At 44.0% G+C, this 23,288-nt stretch overlaps 1 protein-coding gene across 7 annotated transcripts in view; it reads right to left on the reverse strand.

The window, feature by feature from the left end:
• ANKRD12 (ankyrin repeat domain 12) overlaps positions 1-23,288 on the reverse strand; it is a 125,510-nt gene that overhangs the window by 43,879 nt on the left and 58,343 nt on the right. For 6 of the 7 annotated variants that reach the window (XM_053244094.1, XM_053244090.1, XM_053244093.1 and 3 more), the window contains 2 exons: positions 17,511-17,658; positions 2,539-2,607 (listed from right to left, as the gene is read on the reverse strand). In XM_053244094.1, the coding sequence (XP_053100069.1) occupies positions 2,539-2,607; positions 17,511-17,592 (151 nt within the window). In that variant the 5' untranslated portion in view covers positions 17,593-17,658. The remainder of the gene's footprint in view (positions 1-2,538; positions 2,608-17,510; positions 17,659-23,288) is intronic. The other variant, XM_053244092.1, reaches the window with a different exon arrangement.

Consider the following 23,288-nt stretch of genomic DNA (forward strand, 5'->3'; position numbering starts at 1 on the left):
TGTAATAGATGAACTGTATGCCCAGACTTTGGAGAACTTTGAACTCCAACTGTGACTCTTTGAACTACTTATTTTTTAAATTATTTATTTAAACAACCCCAGTTATTTATTAAAATTATTTATTATACAATCCTGATTTGTGCACAACCAATTATTATTATTATTAGGAGCCATACTTGTCACCCAGTACCATACAGGCCAGGAGCAAATGCGCCACTATCAATATTCCCCCAGATTTCTCTTCCACCTGCTGAAAGTAGCTACTGTTCTTATGGCCATATTGCTTCCTTTCCACCCCGCAATTCCTATTCCAATTTCCCCACACTTGTCTCTGTGACTACCCAGGCACATTCAAGAAATTGTGATCAAGATTCAAGATTTCCCCCCTCTAAAACCCTAATCATGAAAAAGTCAAAATTAAATACAATATTTTGTGTATGGTTTGATATATGCAGTTAATTAGGGAACAGGCTTGTTATGAGATACCTCAGGCAATTGCTTTGTTTTGTAAGGAGCTTATGCTACAAGCTGATTAAAATTGCTGACTATTTTTTAATATTCATTTTCTCAAATAAAAAAAGATAAAACAGATAATAGCATAAAACTAATATGCTCTGCAGCAATTGAAGGGCAGAGCAGGAGCTGTGTCTTTGCAAGAGGCTGCTTCGAAGCTTAACCAGGGCTTCGACCAGGGCTTAACCAGGGTTCGACCAGGGCTTAACTGCTGGGAGCTGATCTGTGTGATAGCAATTTTAGAGGGAGGTGAAATATGCAAAAGTTGCTCCCCTCCTCCTCTGTGCATGTTTGGCTGCTCTGCAATGCTTTGGCTGAGCTCTGTCTGAAACAGCATCTTGTAAGGGCACAGCTCCTGCTCTGACCTTCTAACACTGTGGAACATGTGGACCACTCATAATTGTCTGGATATTCGCTATCTGAAAAATATTTTGCTGCGATTAGCACTCCATCTCAATCTTCAGCCACCTTAAGTGGGGCAGCAGGGAAATGCTTGACTAACAAGCAGGAGGTTGCTGGTTCGAATCCCCGCTGCTACTATATCGGGCAGCAGTGATATAGGAAGATGCTGAAAAGCATCATCTCATACTGTGCGGGAGGAGGCAATGGTAAACCCCTCCTGTATTCTATCAAAGAAAACCACAGGGCTCTGTGGGCGCCAGGAGTCGAAATTGACTCGACGGCACACTTTAAATTAATTTCAACTTGCATTTAGAAAAAGCAATTCTCTTATTTCTGCTCTTTCTTGTTTGATTATTTTTATCAACAGGAGCTGGTCTTGTGGTAAAGTAAAGTGTGCCATCAAGTTGATTTCGACTCCTGGCGCCCACAGAGCACCGTGGTTTTCTTTGGTCGAATGCAGGAGGGGTTTACCATTGCCTCCTCCAGCACAGTAGGAGATGACGCCTTTCAGCATCTTCCTATATCGCTGCTGCCCGATTTAGTGCCAGTGGGATTCGAACCGGCAACCTATAACAAGCATTAATTGTCCTCTGCTAAGCAGGGTCTGCCCTGATTCGCATCTGTATGGGAGACTACATGTGTGAAACCTTTAAGATATTCCCTTTAGGGGATAGGGCCGCTCTGGGACGAGCACCTGCATGCTTACATTCAGAAAGTTCCAAGTTCCCTCCTTGGCATCGCCCAACAGGCCTGAGAGAGCCTCCTGCGTGCAAACTTGGAGAAGCTGCTGCCAGTCTATGCAGACAATACTAAGTTAGATGGACCAATGGACTTGATATAAGCAGCATCTTGGTATCAAGATGGACTTGATATAAGCAGCTTTCTTTGTTCCTATGATCTCCCTGAATATCCCATCACAGTTCTAAGCTTCTACTCTCGTATCATAAACTATTTTATTTTCAGATCAACTATGGGGGAAAAGTGGATTTTTTATGCTTAGACTACTGAATGCCATTCCTGCACTGCTTTAGTACTTCTAGGAAGAGAAAATGTTGAAGCTTGTTTGGCATGATTTGTTAAACTCAAGCTATTAACTGTCTTAAAATATTTACATTATACATTTAACTCACTTCAAATGGTTTTCCAACACTTGCATCACCTAGGTTATGCTTACTGAAATATATCCAACATGATACTGGAAGAGTTCGAAATACTTTGAAAATAATCTTAGGACTTATTAAGCAGTATATAAATGTAGCAAATGAATTTATTATATTTTGCTCTGTAGTACCTTTCTATAGCATAAAAAATGTTACAATTGTATTCAGTATGACACAATCCACATCCTAAATAAGCTTCCAGTAACCACAAGGTAATTGTTACCTTCCGCTACAGATGTGAATACCTTTCATTTGTAAGGAAGCATATTCCTGTACATGCTTAATTTGTAGGGCACTGTGGGTCCCTTGATTTAAAGTCACGCACATTATATTTACACTAACATGGAAACTGTTTGCAGGCAAGGATACCATCATAAAAAAACAACAGCAAATGAAAATAGCTACAATGATGCTAACAGAGAAAACACGTAACCATAGTAAGTATGCCTGATAATCCATTTACCTGAATATGTCCTGTAAGTAGGCATTAATCTCTCCCCCCAGTTTTCATTTGTATGTCCTGGGTCTGAATCTACAGAATGAAGAACACATGGAGAAAAGGGGTGGAGGAGAGCAAGAGGAAAGATGTGTGGCAAATAAGAGAAACACACCCCTTGAGAGACCTTATTGGTTATTTCATGACATCTGCATGCTAGCTTTATAGTGCCAGTACTTTTAAAGCAATGTCTGCTGAAATCATAGAACAGAATTCCTACTATTGTTAAGTAGCCTAGCACTTAAAGTACTGACTAAGTGTTTACTTCGATCAGCGGATTTCACATGGAAATACAGAAGATGACTTCAGCAGAATACATTTCATTGTGCAATATCTTCTGCTTAGGAATTTGCTTTGCATGAATGCCAGAATTTTGTTAACGGACACTGCCCTTTTCTTGTTTATGTCTAGACAAACCCTTAGTGATGTTCATCATTCCAGTCACTGTCCCATCACTTTTGCTTCATTTCAAGAGCTTTCCCCCCTAAACATTATTTTCAGATGATTTTTTCACATGTCTACTATAGCCTTTCTGCTAATTTGGAGTGGAGCAGAGGGCTTTTTCCAAACGTGCACAACTCTAGGTTTTGCATAATTCCACCAGGACATCAAGATTACCCATCAACACTTTTTAAACACCACTCATTAAAACTGTAGGTGAAATATTATTATTTATCATATTTTTATACCGCCTGATATGTACATCTCCCAACATTAAAACCACATGTTAAAATACACAAAACACAATAAAAACAATATAAAACAAATTATTAAAATTCTAATTAAAAGCTTGTGAAAACAGGAAAGTCTTGAGGGTCTTCCTGAAAACAAATAGAGAAGGAGATGTTCTTAGTTCAGCAGGGAGCATATTCCAAAGCCCTGGGGCAGCCACAGAGAAAGCCCAGTCCCGAGTCGCTACCAGATGAGCTGGTGGCAACTGCAACCAGACCTCTCTAGAAGATGGTAAAAGACGGGTGGGTTCATGAGAGAGGAGGCGCTCTCTTAAACAGCCTGGTCCCAAGTCATTAATGAGCCCCTGGTGGCGCAGTGGTAAAACTGCCGCCCTGTAACCAGAAGGTTACAAGTTCGATCCTGACCAGGGGCTCAAGGTTGACTCAGCCTTCCATCCTTCCGAGGTCGGTAAAATGAGTACCCAGAATGTTGGGGGCAATATGCTAAATCATTGTAAACCGCTTAGAGAGCTCTGGCTATAGAGCGGTATATCTATATATATAATTCTCCTGGGTGTGCCCAGGAGAAATGCGTCCCGGCAGCCCAGCTGATTGGCTGGGCTGCAGGGGGCGCCTGATTGGCTGGCAGCACACCCAGGAGAATTCGCTTGCTGGGCGGCTGCGGAGGCAAGGCGGCGGGCCCAGGGCCGCGGCGGTGGAGCCCAGCGAGGCGGTGGGCCCAGCAAGGTGGCGGCGGCCCCGGCCGTGAGACGGGGCGAGGCGGCGGGCCCAGAGCGATGGCGGCGGGCCAGGCCGTGGTGGCGGGGCCCAGCGAGCGGCGGGCCCGGCAAGGCGGCGGGGCTGGGCCCGGCCGCGGAAGCGAGGCGGCGGGACTGGCCGGGCCGCAGAGGCGAGGCGGCGGAATTGGCCGGGCTGGGCCCGGCCGCGGAGGCAAGGCGGCACTCTGGGGCCGGCCGCAGCATCGGCGGTGGCACTCTGGGGCCGGCCAGGCCCGCTGGCGGTGGCGGCCACACTCTGCCCCGCCGGAGACGGGGGCGGGAGGAGAGAGAGAGGTAGCCTGGCCGGGCCCGGCCGCGGAAGCGAGGCGGCGGGACTGGCCGGGCCCGGCCGCGGAGGCGAGGCGGCGGCGGCCGCACTTGGCCCCTGCAGGGCGGCAGCGGCCGCACGGGTCAGCTAGTATAAATGTAAGTGCTATTGCTATTAAGGGCTTTATAGGTAATAACCAGCACTTTGTATTTCACCTGGAAACTGCCCTGAGCCATTTTGGAAGGGCGGTATATAAATCAAATCAAATCAAATCAAATCAAATCAATCAATACAAATATCGGCAACCAGTGCAGTTCTTTCAAAAAAACAGGTTGCTCACCTGTAACTTATGATCTGGTAGAGATCCGTCGAGATCCATAAGAAGTGGGTACTGCACCTGCGCAGGGACCATGCGGTAGCTATGCTGAAGCTTGTCGAGGCGTCCTGGCCACGCCCCACACTCTGCGCGTGCTATTTAAGGGCAGCCAGGACGCACGTTCCTCAGTTCTTTGGACGACCGCCGTTGCGTTAAGACCTCGGTCTGCCGCTAGTCTGGAGTCCTCATTTTCTATACCGAGGGCGGTGTCGAGGTCCGTTTGTCAGTCTTACTGGCTGTGGACCTCGAAGAGCGGCCAGGGCTCGGAGTCGAAGATCGAACGTGCGACTTCTGCTTTTGTGAAGTCGATGTCGATGTCAATGGTGGGGCCAAGGAGGATTTCAGGGGAGTTCGCTTACCCGATGTCGAAGGGCAAGGCGTCCCCGGCGTCGAAGGACTTAGCATGTCGTCATAGATGGCCGCCCGCAATCGAAGCATGCGGTTTTTCCTGGTTTGCTTCGAGAAGGATAGGCAGATTTTGCAAGTGGTGACGTTATGCTGCTCGCCTAGGCAGATGAGGCATAAGTCATGCAAGTCCTTAGAGGGGAGTTTTGCTCTACAGCGCTCACACCTCTTAAAGGATTTTTTCTCCTCAGCCATCGTGCTGTCGAAGGATCGTCAATCAGTCCGTAGGTCAGAGAGCCAGAAGATTCTGTCAGCCAGTCCGAGTTCGGGGAGAGGGAGAGAATTCGTCAGCCAGCCCAAGATCAAAATGAGGGAGAGAGTTCGTCAGCCAGTCCGGGTCAAAAAGGGAGAAAAAGAGCAGTCCATAGAATCACAAACCCTTGAAGAAAAGAGGCGAGGAACTTCCCGACTAGCGGCAGACCGAGGTCTTAACGCAACGGCGGTCGGAAAAGAACTGAGGAACGTGCGTCCTGGCTGCCCTTAAATAGCACGCGCAGAGCGTGGGGCGTGGCCAGGATGCCTCAACAAGCTTCGGCATAGCTACCGCATGGTCCCTGAGCAGGCGCAGTACCCACTTCTTATGGATATCTACGGATCTCGACCCAGATCTGGTGTTATATGGTCCCTTTGTGTTGTCCCAGAGACCAATCTGGCTGCTGCATTCTGTACCAATTGTAGTTTCCGGACTACGTACAAAGGCAGCTCCATACAGAGCACATTACAGTAGTCAAGTCTGGAGTTTACCAGCATATGTACCATTGTTTTAAGGTCATTCACCTCTAGAAATGGACGTAGCTGATGTATCATCCGAAGCTGATAAAAAGTGCTCCTGGCCACCGTCTCAACCAGAGAAACCAGGGAAAGCTTTGGGGCCAGGTGCACTGATGAGGTTGACATGGAAAAGTAAATCTGGGTGTCATCAGCATATTGATAACACCCAGCACCAAACCTCCTGATGGTTTCTCCCAGCAGTTTCATGTAGATGTTAAAAGAGCATTGGAAACATTAGTCTTGTGGAACTCCATATTTCAGGTCTCGCTTTGCAGAGCAACAGTCTCCAAGCGACACCATCTGGAATCTACTAGAGAGGTAGGAGCAGAACCACTGTAAAACAGGGTCACCCAATCCCAACCCTCTCAGGTGATCCAGAAGGATACCAGGGTCAATGGTATCAAAAGCCATGGAGAGACCCAAGAGGATCAGCGGACTCACACTCCCTCTGTCAATAGCCCATAGTAGTATAGCCAAATAGAGATGCACAACTGTATTTACAATTATCTAGCATGCTTTTAATTTAAAACTTGAACCCACAAAGAAGTACAAAAAGACAAGGGACACATACAAACCTGAAATAATTTGCAGCAGAGCATCAGAATGCAATATCCTGATGTACACTGCCTCAAATGATCAGCACTAAAACTTTTCTTATCTACATCATCAAAATGCTTCAAGGTTTTACTGAACTAGATTGCAGTTCAAAGCTCTGTTCCAGAGCATTATCTCTATACTAAGAGTCAGTCTGGTGTACTGGATGAGGATATGGACTGAACAGGCCTGGGATCATTCTCATTCAATCATGGGGCATAATTATCCTGGGGCAAAACATGATGCAGTCACCTTGCTGAAGCTGATTAGGTCTGGGTCTGTGTATGCCACTTGAGTTCCACAATGGAAGAAAGGCAGGCTATAAATACAACCAATGCTGAGTGGGACAGATACCATCTCTCAGTCTTTTTAAAAAATCTCATATAAAATCTGTTCGTGTAGCTTACTATCTCATATAAAATCTCATATAAAATCTGTTCGTGTAGCTTACTATACGGAAGGATGGAACACAAACGTAATATAAGTGCAATGCTTTGAACAACCACAAACAGCCACCCTGCTTGGGTTTCCCACTTTCAGCTATGAGAGGCAGAGAACTACACATACATGGGAACTACTATGACTATTATTTATTATTATTATTATTGAGAATATTTATATTTTGCTTATATTAACCACTCTATATTTATTTATATAGTGCTTTAAGAAATATTATTAAGAATATTTGTATACTGTTAACTGCCTCAATGACAATTTTTTTCTCATATTTAAGGGAAATATCCCATGACCATAGGTTTCCAGATCAGAACTTCAATATATAACTTTGGTTTTCAAAAAGAAAATAGGTTACTTTTTATACCCAGTCTATTTAATTTTTACATTCATAATAGCAGAATGCTGAGAGGATTTATGCCACTATAATAAAAACAAATTTATCTATCTATTTATGTCTGTGTAATTTATCTACCACTCACCTTCCCCACAAATACTCTGGGACATATTTGATGAGGCAGAGCACTTTAAAATTATTTCCTTAGGATACTAGCAAAGGATCCAGTGCAGCTCTGTTGGCATTCCAACACAAATCACAGGGCTCTCAATAGTTTACAAAGCATTTAAAAACCAAAATAATATGTGCTTAATAAAATCACAAATCATGCCAAACCAGCTTAAACAAGCTTTTTTGCAAGTCTGAAGGGACATGCAGTACAATTAGTTTAATAGATGTAAGTATTAATTAATGGAGCATTCAGTTCTATGTATTATTATCTAACACAGTTACAGGCAATGAATATTAACAGTGGCATGGACGACCTGTATTTTGAAGTCCAGGAAAGAGGTATGTACATGCTAACCAAAGGAAGGGTCAGAAGAATCCTGGAAACAGGTCTCTTGTATTTGCAGAGCCCAAGGGGTTTCAAAGAGCCCAAGGGTGGGTTTCCAGGAGCCCAAGAATATTGATGCCCCAGGGAGACATTTTGGGCCAAAATTCTTTTGGCCTTCCTGAGACTGATGAATCAGAAGCCCCTTTGCCTATCTCAGTTTACTAAATATGATCAATTGCATTCCTTTCTATATCCCTTGGAAGTACATTCACCAATTAGATCCTGTAGGATCATTTAGTCCCTAAACAAAACAGGAGATCACCTTCACAATCCACCTACGTGATTGTCTAGACAGGAAAAGCTCATAACCTGTCTGGCAAAAGATTGATACAATTAACATATTGCTTATCCCAACTATCTCTCGACCTCATCCTGAGAGGACCTAGGACCCCAGGAATTTTTCAACTGCATAGTTCCAACCCTATTTAAGGAGGCTGCACTAGATGTTTCACTCTCCTCCCTCCGGTCCCAGCCCCCAAGTCCAGGATCCCAAGCTAGCTCAACTCTGCAGCAGTTATGTCAGGAGATGCATCATCCTGTACTTCCCATGTCTCCGGGGATGTTTATTTTCCTCCTCCTAGAACCCATTCTCTATCCTGTGTATGAGTGGTTATGGATGGATGGACATAAATAGATTGCTAGGAATAGGTTAGGATTATTTAGGAATTGCCCCTTTGTGTTTTTTCTCTCTTGGCAATTCGGTTCTATTTTTTGTACCAATTGGCAGGGGAAGGAGGGGGCAGCCCCTTCCCTTGGGGTGAAAGCATGCTCAGTCTTGGCCAAACCTCATGAGCAGAACTCTCCATCTAGAGCAGGATCCAATTGCAAAGAGATTCCTCTTATGCAATGAAGACAGATCATGCTTCAGAGAGAACCACACTCTCATGCGAGTGCCTGGCCACAGAGATACACTTGTGGGCTAAAGGGCTTTTACCACCCAGCCTGGTTGAAAGTTCCATCCAAATTGCAGGGAAGGCTCCCTCCATGACATCTCTCTTGGTCCCAGTGACTGCCACGAGCTGAGAATATGAGCCCCTTGTCTGAGATTCTAGTCTCCCTGAAACAACATATCCCCATGCTCAGTTTTGGAGTTCACAGTCACCTGGCTAGCCAGGGTCTGCTCAAGTTCACAGGTGTCCTGCCCCAGAGTTTGCCACGGTGGTGAATTTGCATCAGCCGCAACGTCGGGCCCAGTTGGGCCCGATTAGCCATAAATGTAGGATTAATCTCTGGTCTTTCCTAATCTGCCTGCCTGAAGTTGCTTGGATATTTGAAGTGGCCTGGAACATTTGGAAGTCTGGAAGGGTTGAGTGGAAAGGGGAAGGTATGGAGCATGAGCCCTACATCAGCAGGTCCCCCTATAGTTGGAAGGTCTACTTCATGAGACTGCAGTCAAACGGACAGCAGAAACATGGTGCTTCTGTTTTGTCCGGTCCTCTCACGAGAAGCCTAACCCCCTGGCCAGCAAACTGACACGAGATCAGTGTGTTGGGACTTCCTGAACTGCTTGGCCCAGGTCTGCTAGCCTAAGAAAAGACCAGAGAATCCCATGTGTAGTCAAATGCATTAAACTGCTTTATTTTGTTAGTGGTTAAGGTTTTTCATTAGTGGTTAAAGTTTTTATTAGTGAAAAGTGTTAGACTGTAGAAAATCAATGTTTTGATACACGGATTGACTCGCATGCACACCTGTTACATGGGAATGCCCATTTACCTCTTGTTTTCAATTTTCCTTAATAAAATTTTGCTAATTGGACTTTGCTGTGTCTGTAATTGCCTCAAACAACCCTGCCAGCTTCTGATCCCAGAGGGAAAAATACCCCCTTGTAACACAACTATTAATGAAACTAGTTAAAAAGGATAGTTTCAACAAAACATTTAATTTTATTAACATATTATTTTTAATTAATATTCACATATTAATATTCACACATTAATTTTATCAAGGGGAATAACAAAAACTTTTTAAAATACATCAGAAGCAGGAAACCTGCCAAGGAGGTGGTTGGACAATGAGGGAATGAAAAGGGATTATTAAGGAGAATATGAAGGCTGTAGAGAATATTATTAAGGAGAATATGAAGGTTGTAGAGTTCTTCACATCTGTCTTCATGGCAGAGGATACTGAGTATATACCTGTTCCTGAACTGGGTTTTTCTCAGGGACGAAGGCTAAAGAACTGAGTCAGATAGAGGTGACAAGAGATAACGTTCTCAACTGTCTGGGGAAAAAAAACAAAAACAAAAAATTGCCAGAGCCAGATGGCATCCATCCAAAAGTCCTTAAGGAACTCAAATGTGAAATTGCTGACCTCCTTGCTAAAATATTTAACTTATACCTACAATCAGGCTCTGCACCGGAAGACTGGAAAGCAGACAATGTAACACCGATTTTCAAAAAGGGGTGATCCGGGAAATTACAGGCTGGTTAGCTTAACGTCTGTTCCACACAAACTGATGGAAAGCATTCTCAAGGATAAAATTGAAAGCACATAGAAGAAGAGGCCCTGCTGGGAGAGAACCAGCAAGCCATCTTGCAAAGATAAATCTTGCCTCATGAACCTTTTGGAGTTCTTTGAGAGTGTCAACAGATGTGTGGATAAAGGTGTTCCGGTTGACACAGTATACCTGGACTTCCAAAAAGCTTTTGACAAAGTTCCTCATGAAAGACACTTGAAAAAACTTAGCAATCATGGGATAAGGGGACAAGTACATGTGTGGATGGTAACTGGGTAAAGGGCAGGAAAACCTGTAACTTATGATCTGCTTACCTGTAACTTATGATCTGGAGATAATCCGTTGTCAGTCATGAGAAATGGGGCTACTGCACCTGTGCAGGGACCTTCCAGATGGATTAATTAGCTCATCTCTGACACCCCTCCCTGCTGTGCATGTGCTCCATGCTTTCCTTTTCCCGGCAGTTGGGCGCCATTTTGATTCAGTTTCTTGCAGATCCACCTGATCTCCAGACGATACTCAACTTGTCCAATGAAGTGACCAAATAGGTAAGTCAGCCTTGTCTTTTAAAATGCAGCAGGGGGGAGGTACGAGTTGGTCTTGTGACTGACAACGGATCACCTCTAGATCTGGAAATGATCCGTTGTCATCATGAAAAATGGGTGATTAATCAACTCCCCCCCCCCCAACAGAGGGTGCAGCTGTTCCACCCACTATTCCAGAACTCTTTTGAGTACCTCTCTTCCAAATTTGGCTTCTGCAGCCATGTGCAAGTCTATGGCATAGTGCTTTATGAAAAGTAAATGTGTAGACCATGTAGCAGCCACACATATGTCCATGAAATGAAGACTGTACAAGTGTGCAGTGGAAGTGGTGTACACTCTCATGGAGTATGCTTTTATTAGTTTGGGAGATTGTTGATTCTGTAACTTGTAAGTTAAGAAAATGAGTTCCACCAACCAATGCAATAGCCTTTGTCTCAACACAGACATGCCCTTACTTTCCCCTTTGCACACCACGAAAAGCATCTTAGTTCATCTTATACTTTCTGTTCCTCTCAGATAATACAGAAGGCATCTTCTGACATCCAGAGAGTGCAATGCTTTTTCCAATCGAGTTTCAGGATCTTGAAAGAAGGATGGAAGCACGATGCTCTGATTCAAGGGGAACTCAGTTACTACCTTAGGTAAGAATGCAGGATCAGTACGTATAACCACTTTGTTAGGATAAAACTGTGTATATGGTGCGTCCACCCATAAAGCAGCTAGTTCACTCATGAGACGGGCAGTAGTGATAGCAATTAGAAAGGGAGTCTTGAACGTCAAATAACGTAAGCTCGCTTCACGAAGTGGTTCAAAAGGAGCTTCCAGTAGTGAGGCCAACACCAGAAATAGGCTCCATTGTTCAGCCGGGTGCCATACTAGAGGATAAAGATTATTAACACCCCGCAAAAACTTCTTGCAGAGTGGATGTGAAAAGGCAAAATGTCCTTGCCACCCTTTATGTTTCACCAAAATAGCAGCAAGGTGCATTCGCAATGACTCATACTATTATTAATTATTATTATTAATTTACACAATCAGACAAGTGTTATTGACTGGGTTTTTTTAATCCAGTCATCGAATCCTTCCCAAGGACCTGGGATGGCTGAACAATGTTGTTGCTGTTATTATAGATATCGTCACAGAATATAGGCTGTTCCCAGTAAAGTTGATTTTTGTAATTGGCTGATGGTGATTTCTGTGGCCCCTATGGTGTTGAGGTGCTCCTCAAGTTGTTTTGGAATTGCACCTAGGGTGCCAATTACCACTGGGATTATTTTGGTCTTTTTCTGCCACAGCCTTTCAATTTCAATTTGTAGATCTTTGCATTTTGTGATTTTTTTTCTATTTCTTTTTCTTCTATTCTGCTATCCCCTGGTATTGCTATGTTGATTATTTTAACTTGTTTTTCTTTCTTCTCGACTACAGTTATATCTGGTGTATTGTGTGGCAGATGTTTGTCTGTTTGTAGTCGGAAGTCCCATAATATTTTTGCATCTTCATTTTCTACCACTTTTTCAATTTTATGGTCCCACCAATCTTTGGCTACAGGTAGCTTGTATTTTTTGCAGATGTTCCAGTATATCATCCCTGCTACCTTGTCATGCCTTTGTTTGTAGTCAGTCTGTGTGATCTTTTTACAACAGCTGATTAGGTGGTCCACTGTTTCATCTGCTTCTTTACAAAGGCGACACTTGCTGTTTGTGGTTGACTTTTCTACTTTTGCTCTTATTGCATTTGTTCTTAGTGCCTGTTCTTGTACAGCCAGTATTAAACCCTCAGTTTCTTTCTTCAAGTTGCCATTCTTAAGCCACTGCCAGGTCTTGGCGATGTCTGATTTTCCACTTCTATTGTGCAAATATTGACCATGAAGTGGCTTCTTTTTCCAATTTTCTGCTTGGTTCTTGACTTGTTCTTTCTTGTAGGCCTGCTTTGTTTCATTGGTGTTGAATAGTTTCTCATTATTGACCATTTTAAGTGCATCTTCTTCACTGTCCTTTATATATTCTTCAAGGCCTCTTTTCTCCTCCTCTACTGTTTGATGGACTTGCAGCATTCCTCTTCCACCTGAGCTGCGAGGGAGGTATAGCCTATCTACATCACTGCGGGGGTGCAGAGCATGATTGATGGTCATGATTTTCCTGGTCTTACGATCTAGCGTCTCTAGCTCTGCCTGGGTCCAGTCTATTATTCCTGCAGTGTATCTGATAACAGGTATAGCCCAGGTGTTTATGGCGTGTATGGTGTTCCCGCCATTGAGTTTGGACTTTAGGATTTTTCTAACTCTCCTTATGTATTCACTTCCAATTTTCCTTTTAACTTCAGTGTGTGCAATGTTATCAGCCTGGAGAATGCCCAAATATTTGTAATGTTCTTTCTCTTCCAGGTTCTTTTTTTTTTTTTTCAAATTCAATTTTTATTGATTTTAACAATAGCAATATTATCATTCATTAAAAATACACACATAAAAGGTGGACTTCCCGCTCACATTTCTTCGTGAATCAACAACTATAAAATTTACCCTTGCTATGATAATAATTCAAAACATAAGTTCAAACCCTTACAATTCTCTTCCAGGTTCTTGATGTTGCTTCCATTGGGCAGTTCTATTCCTTCTGTTTTTGTTATTTTCCATCTGTTCATTATTAATGCAGCACATATTATTATTATTATTATTATTATTAACATTTTATGTCCTGCTCTTCCTCCAAGGAGCCCAGAGCGGTGTACTACATACTTAAGTTTCTCCTCACAACAACCCTGTGAAGTAGGTTAGGCTGAGAGAGAAGTGACTGGCCCAGAGTCAACCAGCTAGTATCATGGCTGAATGGGGATTTGAACTCGGGTCTCCCCAGTCCTAGTCCAGCACTCTAACCACTACACCACTCTGGCTCTCACTTTTGCCAAACCTGCTTCGTTCAGGCTGGGTAAGTACAACACCTGATTTGTAGAGGCCTTGAGCGGATCGAACTCATGTGCTCCCACATAAACTGCAAACCGCTTCCACTTACTAGCGTTAACTCTTCCTTGTTGAGGCTCAATGACTGTTCAGCAGGATATTTTTCAATAGCTGACCTTCCACACCGTTAGGTGCAATGTCCGGAGGACTGGATGTAATATTTTTCCTCTGTCTCTTGTCAGTAAGTCGGGGTCCAATGGAAGATGATAACAGTTGTTCCCTGTCAGTCTGAGTAGCGACACAAACCACGGATGGCACAGCCACCATGGTGGTACTAAAATGGCTTTCACAGTGTCCTGTATCAGCTTGCCTACCACCCTGTTGACCAGAGGTTGAGGAGGGAACATAAACAGCAGGCCTCTGCCCCAGTGGTGCTGAAAAGCATCCCCCAGGGACCTTTGCCCAATGTATGCTCTGGAACTGAACTGCTGAAATTTCTTGTTTGTGGCCAAAGCAAACATATCCACCTGAGGAACACCCACCGGTCAGTCAAACAATCTAGACATATTTGCTTCAATTCCCATTCGTGATGCTATTGGTTCTTGAACATCCTGCTCAGGTCATCTGCCAAGATATTCTCCATTCCCTTGATATGGATGGCAATGAGGTAAACATTTTTGGATATGCACCAATTCCACAGTTGTGTGCTCAGAGCACAAAGAGCTTGAAACCGTGCTGCCCTGTCGGTTTACATAGGCAATCACCTTGGTATTGTCCATCTGTAACTGCATGATCGTGTTTTGAATCCAAGGTGCAAAAGACTTCAGTGCCAGGTAAGCTGCCATCAATTCTAGGAAACTGATGTGCATTTAAGTCCACATCCACATCCCTTGAACTTGATGGGTTCCACAATGAGCCCCCCACCCCAACAGAGAGGCATCCATCATGACCCACTGTATCGGGGTTGGAGGATCAAAAGTCACTCCATTTAGAAGATTCTCCCTCATCTTCCACCATCTTAGAAATTTTAGAACTGGTGGGGGAATGTCCAGTAGCATCCTTTGACTGTCGATGTTTGGGTGGAACAATCGCAGGTACCACAATTGCAGTTGACGCATTCGTAGCCGAGTGTAGAGGACCATTGCCTTGCACAAGGCCATCAAGCCGAGCAGTCTTTGGAATTGATCAGCCCATTGTTGGGGCTGATCCTCGAATAGGCTTACAAGTGCGTAGATTTGTTGGTATCTGTCCAGAGGCAAATACACTCTCTTCATTTGAGCATCTAAGACGGCCCCTATATAGTCTACCAACCTGGCCGGCTGTAGTTTCGATTTGGCCCAAATGACGTGGACTCCCAAATCTTTCAATAGCTACAAGATTTGTGACTCCAACTCCGACGTCGCGGTGTACCAGAAGCCAGTAATCCAGTTACAGAAACACAATGATCCCGTGTTCGCAGATATGCTATGATCGCCAACATACACTTTGTGAACACCCTTAGTGCTGTTCATAAGCTGAAGGGCAGGACTCTGTACTGGAATGCTGTGTCTCCTATTGCAAATCTCAAGAACTTCTAGGGGTTGTGTTGAATTTCAATATGAAAATACACATCTTTGAGGTCTAACGTAGCAAGCCACTCCTCCTTGGCAAGGTGCAGAAGAATTCCCTGCAACGTTGTCATACGGAATTTGCACGTATCTACGTACTGATTTGCTACAACAACAATGAATATTTATATACCGCTCTTCAATCAAAGTTCACAAAGCGGTTTATAAAGAAAAATACATAAATAAAATGGTCCCCTGTCTCCAAAAGGCTCACAATCTAAAAAGAAACATAAGGCAGATACCAGCAACAGCCACTGGAGGCACAGGGGGTTGAGCTGGAAGCATCTTCTGTTGAACAACCCTTGATGGTTGTCGCGGTACATGTCCTTGCAGCATGTCCTTGTCCTTGGTTGTCACGGTACATGTCCTTGTGTCTTCCACAATTTGAACTCTGCCCAATCCAACTGTGCGTCCAGTGACAAATTGTGTTGAAAGCCACATTAATGTAGAGGATCTTTTTGAGATACTTATTGTTGGGAAGGGACAAACGTAGACATTAGTCTCCACATTGAGGTACCAGCAGCAGATGGTACTATGCTTGTCGTTTGCACCGGTTGGAAAGATGGACATCTAGTTGTAGCTGTTCTGAAAGGGGACACTGATGGGGTTTCTCAGAGGCAGGTCCTCCTCTCCATCAGCCTCCACATCTAAGCCTCCACTTAGAAAACCCTGAAATGTGGATCAAAAGGGGTGCTTGTGGAGGAATCCAAAATGTTGAATAGAGATTTCACAGTCCCCTGATCCAGAAGGGCATCATCATTGGTATCAAACAGTAATAATGGAGATTTCACCAGTGTTCTAGCCGGAGACAGAGCCAATGATTTGTACATTTGTGAAGCTACAGTCGCCAGTGGAGAACCTGGTATAGTGCGATGAAGGATGCTGAACTCAATATTGACCTTCAATACCAAGGCGGTTGGTATCCCATCCGACATCAGTGCCATTGGAAAAGTTGATGCTGGTATCAACGTCGACAGAAAAATTGTTGCCAACGTCGATGTGGATGGACATGTTGATATTGATGGTACGATGAAAGACTTGGTGGACACTCGAGAGTCAGTGGGTGTCGGTATCAAAGAGCCCACTGACGGTAAAGGCGCTCGATACTGGACCATCGACAGTGAAGGAGTCCTTGATCTCGATGGACAGGTGTCTTCAACTTGTACTTTTTTGGAGGTGGTGATTCATTGTCAGACGAAGCATAATGTCACTTACGCTTCTTATTCCCAATATCGGCAGAATTTGGGTCTCTTGAAGATAATCTCCTCAAGATTAGTGACTGTGCATCCACAGACCCTGATTCCAACACCGAAACTGCAGATGTTGACCTTGGTGTTGATCCAGAGATTGGTGTCGACTCCGGCCTCGGTGGATGCAGTACATCTCCGTATAACGCTGTCCTGAGGCACAATGACCAATTATTTAAAGTTTGCTTCGAAAAGGATTTGCAAATCCTACAAGATGCTGGAACATGTTGTTCACCCAGACCCAGCAAACACAGATCATGCTCATCAGTCAAGAGCAATTTACACACACACACACACACACACACACACACACACACACACACACTTAGAAGAACAGGACATGAGGAGTGAGGGCTCCACTCTTTCTTGGCACACAATATTCCTGCTAAAAACCATCCCCTCAAGAGGCAATTTGAGGAAATCAGTTTTTAAGAGTACTTAAATTTGAGTGTCCAGAGTTCTCACATAGTAGTATGTTAGTTTGTGTCAAGCTATCTGTCCATAGGCTTCAATCATTTGGTTCACTTTCCTAGACTACTCAAAACGAATCATAGATGGTAATGATTATGATCAAGTAAAAAGCTAAAATTAAAAGCAACAACATGCGTTCCCAAACAGGACAATGTTGCAAGGCATCAAATTGAGACGAACTGATCTTTAAACAGATCTCATTAGAGGACTAGCTCACGTTAAATTCTTAAACATGATTACTACAAAGTAAGCACCACTGAACACAATAGGACTCTCTGCTGAGTAAACATGCACAGGACTATGCTTTGAAGAGATCTGTGCAGCATGAAACATCTTAGTAGATCTCTTGATGATTTAAATCCATCAGTTTGCTGGACTAATGTTAACAAATGAGATACAAGAAAATGCTTCACTATTATTACTTGTATTTTTTGTGGCAATCAGTGTAACAAATATGTCACTAGCATAAGTTAAGAGGAAAATAAAGTGAAATAAAAAAGAGCTCTACCTGTGTCTGAATTTCGATCTTCATTTCTGGATGGACTAACGTTAAACTGAAGTTTACGTTTCATGGAAGACTTTTCTTTCATCTCCTTTCCCACATCACTCCTATCCACTTTTGCAGTTTTGCTGTAGGAGGCAATCTTGTCCTTGCTCTGATACAAACAAAAGGTATTCTATGTTATAAGTAAAGTGTTGACATAATACTATTAACAGTAAACATAGGAGGGAAGTAAGAATAAACACACTATTTAAAAATCTCAGTGGTTATTGAACCAAATGGAAGTTGTTTCATCTCTAATTTGCTTCTCAGATTAATTTAAGTTTGCTAAATACAGAAACATTAAAAAGAAATATTAAGAGAAGATGGAATTTTCTCATTCTTTTTCTAGATATAACAAGAAAAAAGGTAGAATAAAACTGGTACTACATAAATTTGAGTCCTAACAAAGGTGTAGTGAAGCTGATATCTATTTAAAATCACTATGTCAAAGAAAGATTAAACACAAGACAAGATGACTAGTGCAGTCAATTTATATGTAAATATTCCACTGAACTTGAAATAAAATTTAGTAGGAGTTAGTGAATCAATTTCAGTCTGACTAGAAAGGAGCTTTGAAGCTATGTCTCCATGCATATTAGCATATCTGACTGTCTCCTTCTCTTTCATAATCCTTGACGTCACAGTATCATAGTGTAGCCAGGTAGTGGAACATGTGTACAGCCAAAGCATCCTTTCTTTGCAATATCAATTACAATATAAATTGCGTGTGAAGATAACACTAGTTTTCTATATATATTGAATCTGAAAATACAATAGTGAGTCAGATATATGTTTAGTTCTCATATCCCACACACTTCCAATCTTAGAGAAACTGTCATTAGCACAACCTTTTTGGAGGAGAATCTGAGAGTGAAGGTGGCCTGGAGTCCCCTACACATGCTTGTGGAAAAGATTTGGATGAATCATCTGAGATAAAGAACTGGGAGACTTACAGCTCAGTGTCAGATGGTGCACTGGATTCAGTCAGCAGAAAAGGATAAAGTGGTGGATTGGGTGCTGGGGCCTGGGAGAATAGTCTCATGATTAATGCAGGAGGATCAGGCTGTGGCAGCTGTGCTGGCACCACCGTCTGACACAAGAATGGTGAGACAGAGAATGATCCTTGACTAGCCTGTGGGTACTTCTGTTTTGTAGTGCGTGCTTCCATCTCCAACTTCTCCAAACCCTATGGGTTTGGAGATGGAAGAAGATGAATAGGAGCAACATTGTGTGGAGAAGTGGCAAAGTTTATAGCCATGTCAGTAGCAATTTTAGCTGCTGTGAACTGGTGACAAGCATGATAGAAATGATTCCTGTAGATAAACTTATGAGAAGTTGGTGATTAGAAACTGGATTGTGACTATTGCTAGGTGAGGTGAACCAATGACAAGTAATCATGAGGACTGTGCAGTTGGATAGGTCTGACAGAACTATCAGATATGACCATGGGCATGTTGGGAAATCCTGGATTAATTCTGACACTACTTTAATAGGGTCCTATCATACTGAAATTATCAGAATGCATTCCATATTCTGTCAGAATTGTTAAATATGTTGGGACTAAAGAGCTGTTCTCTCCTCAAATGCTAACCTCCACCCTTTTCACTACCAATTACTTTGGGGAGATACCTTACCACCTAGATTTCTAGTTTTATGGACTCATACTTAAAAAATAAATTATTAAAAACTAACGGGCAGACTAGTATGCTTCAAATAAAAACACACTGAATTCTATGGCCATGAACTATCTCCATGAGGTATTTGACAACTTTCTGTCCATCCATTCTGGAGTTATAACATGGTGTGTCAAAAAGAGTGGAGGATAGTCCTTTATATGAAGGCAGGATCATTTCCCTCCTAATGATAAACAGAGTCCAGACTTATCCCTGTTTTTTTGTAATGACTTAACCAAGTTGGTTGATATCTTTTAGTTGATTACATTTCAATTCCATCTTAGTAACACAGGAAGCTGCCATATACTGAGTCAGACCATTAGTCCATCTAGCTCAGTATTTTCTCCACAGACTGGCAGTGGCATTTCAGAGGTTGTAGGCAGGAATCTCTCTCAGCCCTATCTTGAAGATGCCAGGGAGGGAACTTGGAACCTAGATGCACTTCCCAGAGTGGCTCCATCCCTTAAGGGGAATATCTTACAGTGCTCACACATGTAGTCTCCCATTCATATGCAACCAGGGCATACCCTGCTTAGCTAAGGGGACAGGTCATGCTTGCTACCACAAGACCAGCTCTCCTCCCTAAAACATAGGAAACTGCCATATACCGAGTCAGACCTTTGGTCTATCTAGCTCAGTATTGTCTTCACAGGCTGGCAGTGGCTTTTCCAAGGTTGCAGGCAGGAATCTCTCTCAACCCTATCTTGGAGAAGCCAGGGAGGGAAGTTGGAACCTCCTGCTCTTCCCAGTACAGCTTAATCCCCTGAGGGGACTATCTTACAGTGCTCACACTTCTAGTCTCCCATTCATATACAACCAGGGTGGACCCTGCTTAGCTAAAGGGACAAGTCGTGCTTGCTGCCACAAGACCAGCTCTCCTCTCTTCATATCTCTCTTCATATCTCTCATCATATCTCACAATTTCTGTCAGAAGTCAGAGTGTTGCATATCAGGATGCAAGGGAAAAGATCACGTTTTTCAACAACTTCAAATTAGAGACATAGTGCCCATTTGTCCAGAAATACGATATAATCAGGAGGAAAAGGATAAATGTTTAACAATAGTCATGTGCACGGACCGGTTCGGAGGCCATTCTAAAGGCCTCCAGACCGGTCCGGGCACGGGGTGGTTTGGGTTCGGGTGGGGGGTTCCACACAAAACAGGGGGGGCTTTACTCACCCCTTCCATTAAAGTGCCGTATTTTTTCTAGTAATCCGGCGGCAGGGTGCCGCCCGCTTCAATCTCTTCACGGTGGTCCTCTTATCCATAATCGGGGTGGCAGGGTCGCTCCCAGTCCCTGCCGCCCCTTCAAGCTGTCCCCCTCGGCTGGCGGCCGCCCCCTGAAGCTTCCCAGAGTTCCCCCGCCGCCCCCTTCTTTCAAAATCTGCCCCCATTATAAAGAGGACGGCAGGAGAACTCCCTGCCGTCCCCTTCCCCCTTGCCGGCTAGGCTGCAAATGGCTTCTAGGAAGCCTTTCGCGCGCCTGCGTGAAAGGCTTCCTAGAAGCCATTTGCAGCCTAGCCGGCAAGGCAAGCGGACGGCAGGGAGTTCTCCCGCCGCCCGCTCGCTAAAGTAAAGTAAGCGCTTACTTTACTTTAGCGAGCGGGCGGCAGGAGAACTCCCTGCCGTCCGTTTGCCTTGCCGGCTAGGCTGCAAATGGCTTCTAGGAAGCCTTTCGCGCAGGCGCGCGAAAGGCTTCCTAGAAGCCATTTGCAGCCTAGCCGGCAAGGGGGAAGGGGACGGCAGGGAGTTCTCCTGCCGTCCTCTTTATAATGGGGGCAGATTTTGAAAGAAGGGGGCGGCGGGGGAACTCTGGGAAGCTTCAGGGGGCGGCCGCCAGCCGAGGGGGACAGCTTGAAGGGGCGGCAGGGACTGGGAGCGACCCTGCCGCCCCGATTATGGATAAGAGGACCACCGAGAAGAGATTGAAGCGGGCGGCACCCTGCCGCCGGATTACTAGAAAAAATACGGCACTTTAATGGAAGGGGTGAGTAAAGCCCCCCCTGTTTTGTGTGGAACCCCCCACCCCAGTGCCGGACCGCAGCTCCGCGGTTCCGTGCACACCCCTATTTAACAATAGGAGGAGGAGGAGGAGGAGGAGGAATGAAAGCCCAATGGTACCATCTGTTGTTCAAAATGAATCCATTAATCCAAATTAAATATGTAAGTGGGACAAAGAGTTGCTAGTCCCAGTTCTGGATGGGAATGATCATGGGAAAACAATATTAGAAAGAATATCAATGTTCCTCCAAGAGAAAGTTTGGATACACTATGAAACAGACAGCGTCTGACACTTTCCCACTTAAAATGCATTTATCATCTCCTGAATAACAGATGTTGGAGGTATCAGATCTCTGGTGCAGACCTAATATACATATTTTGGTCATGTCCACTGATTTCTGAAATATACTAGTAATAAGAGATATCAAGGTGTGATTTACCTTATGATCCAAAAATAATTCTCATTGGATACGTAAAAACTGACATGTTGAAAAACTAGGTTGGAAGTATCGTATATAGTAGATAGATTGGGCTGGTTCAGATTTAATGTGGAACTACTGATTTTGCCCAATGTCTTTGAGCCTCAAGGTTATAATAAACCAGGATTTGTCATGATGTCTGAACCAACCAATCACAGCAGTTTGTATGTTTGTGTGTGCATGGCAGGGGTGATGCCCCCACCCCCTCTGGTGACAGATCTTTGCACCTCATGGAATGCTGCTCTAGAGTGCCCCTAACCATCATGAGGCTTTTTGGGAGGGCAGTGGGGGTTGCCACCAGTGTTCCCTCTAACAGGGATCCCCAGATGTTGTTGACTACAACTCCCATAATCTCCAAGTGAAAGCCACTGTAGCTGGGGACTCTGGGTGTTGTAGTCAACAACATCTGGGTATCCCTGTTAGAGGGAACACTGGTTGCCACTGGAAGAGGGATGTGAAAAGCACCCTGTGTGTATGCAGAATACTACAGATGGAGCTTTGGATCCCAGCCAGTTTTTTTCATAGTCTTACAATTTCATTATATAAAATCTAATTTTCTTCAGCAATGTCATGAAACCCTTTTAAAAATATGGTTTCATTTGATTGTTTGAACTGAATAAAGTAATTTCAACTACTTTTAACAATTCTAAGATCTTGGCTAGCTAAACTATACTTGGCACAAACTCCTTTTTGCAGATAAAGACAATTTTTTGGTAACAGTTTTCTCAACATTAGAAAGACGTCTTACAAGCCTAGATGCACACCAGTGTCCAAGAACCTTTTATTAATGTAAAGCTGAGATGTCACTCAATTGGGTGGTGGGCTGGATTTGATTCCAATGTACCTCCAGAGGGCCACACATAGCCTTGTACTGCCTTCTGGCGCCTTGCACCTGCCTCACACCACCTTCTATCTTTCTCCTCCCCCCTTTTTCTTTCCTTCTCTTCCTTTCTTCCTCCCTCACCCTGAAGAATAACCACCATATTTTAACTTTTGATGTTCTCAACAGAGCAGAGCTCCTCTTTCACCCTCCCTTACCCTCCAGTCACCCTTTCCCCTCCTCCTTCTCTTTCTCTCAGTCTCTTCAAACACCCCCACCCCGAGAAAAAGTGCCCTGTGCTGTCTTCTGGGTTTTTAAAGTTGTTTTCTTCCTCCTCCTCCCCCCACTTTATCTCCAGTCTCCCTCTTCTGGGCTAGCGCTTTGTGCAGTGAAAAGCCCAAGGGAGAAGGGGATGAGAGTGGCAGCGGAGTGGAAGAAGGAACCAACTCACGGTGGGGCTAGTCCTGGTCTCACACAGGTTGGTCTGTTGACCTCCATGGGCCTGATCTGGCTTGGGGGCTGGCAGTTTGACATCCCTGATGTAAAGCATTTATTTATTTAGCACATTTTTATACCGCCCTAACCCAAGGTCTCTCAAGTATTGGAATATCCTTCCCAAATGCTTGTTGAATGGTTTCAGTCATTTACATGGAGTGTGCAACTCATCAGTCCCAGACTGGTATATTTCACCATACAAAGTAGTACAAGTTGAACACTGAACGGAACCTCTTATTTTGATAGTAGATAGCTAACCTGTTCTAAAAGCAAA

The sequence above is a fragment of the Hemicordylus capensis genome, chromosome 4 (assembly GCF_027244095.1).
Source record: "Hemicordylus capensis ecotype Gifberg chromosome 4, rHemCap1.1.pri, whole genome shotgun sequence".
Lineage (NCBI taxonomy): Eukaryota > Metazoa > Chordata > Lepidosauria > Squamata > Cordylidae > Hemicordylus > Hemicordylus capensis.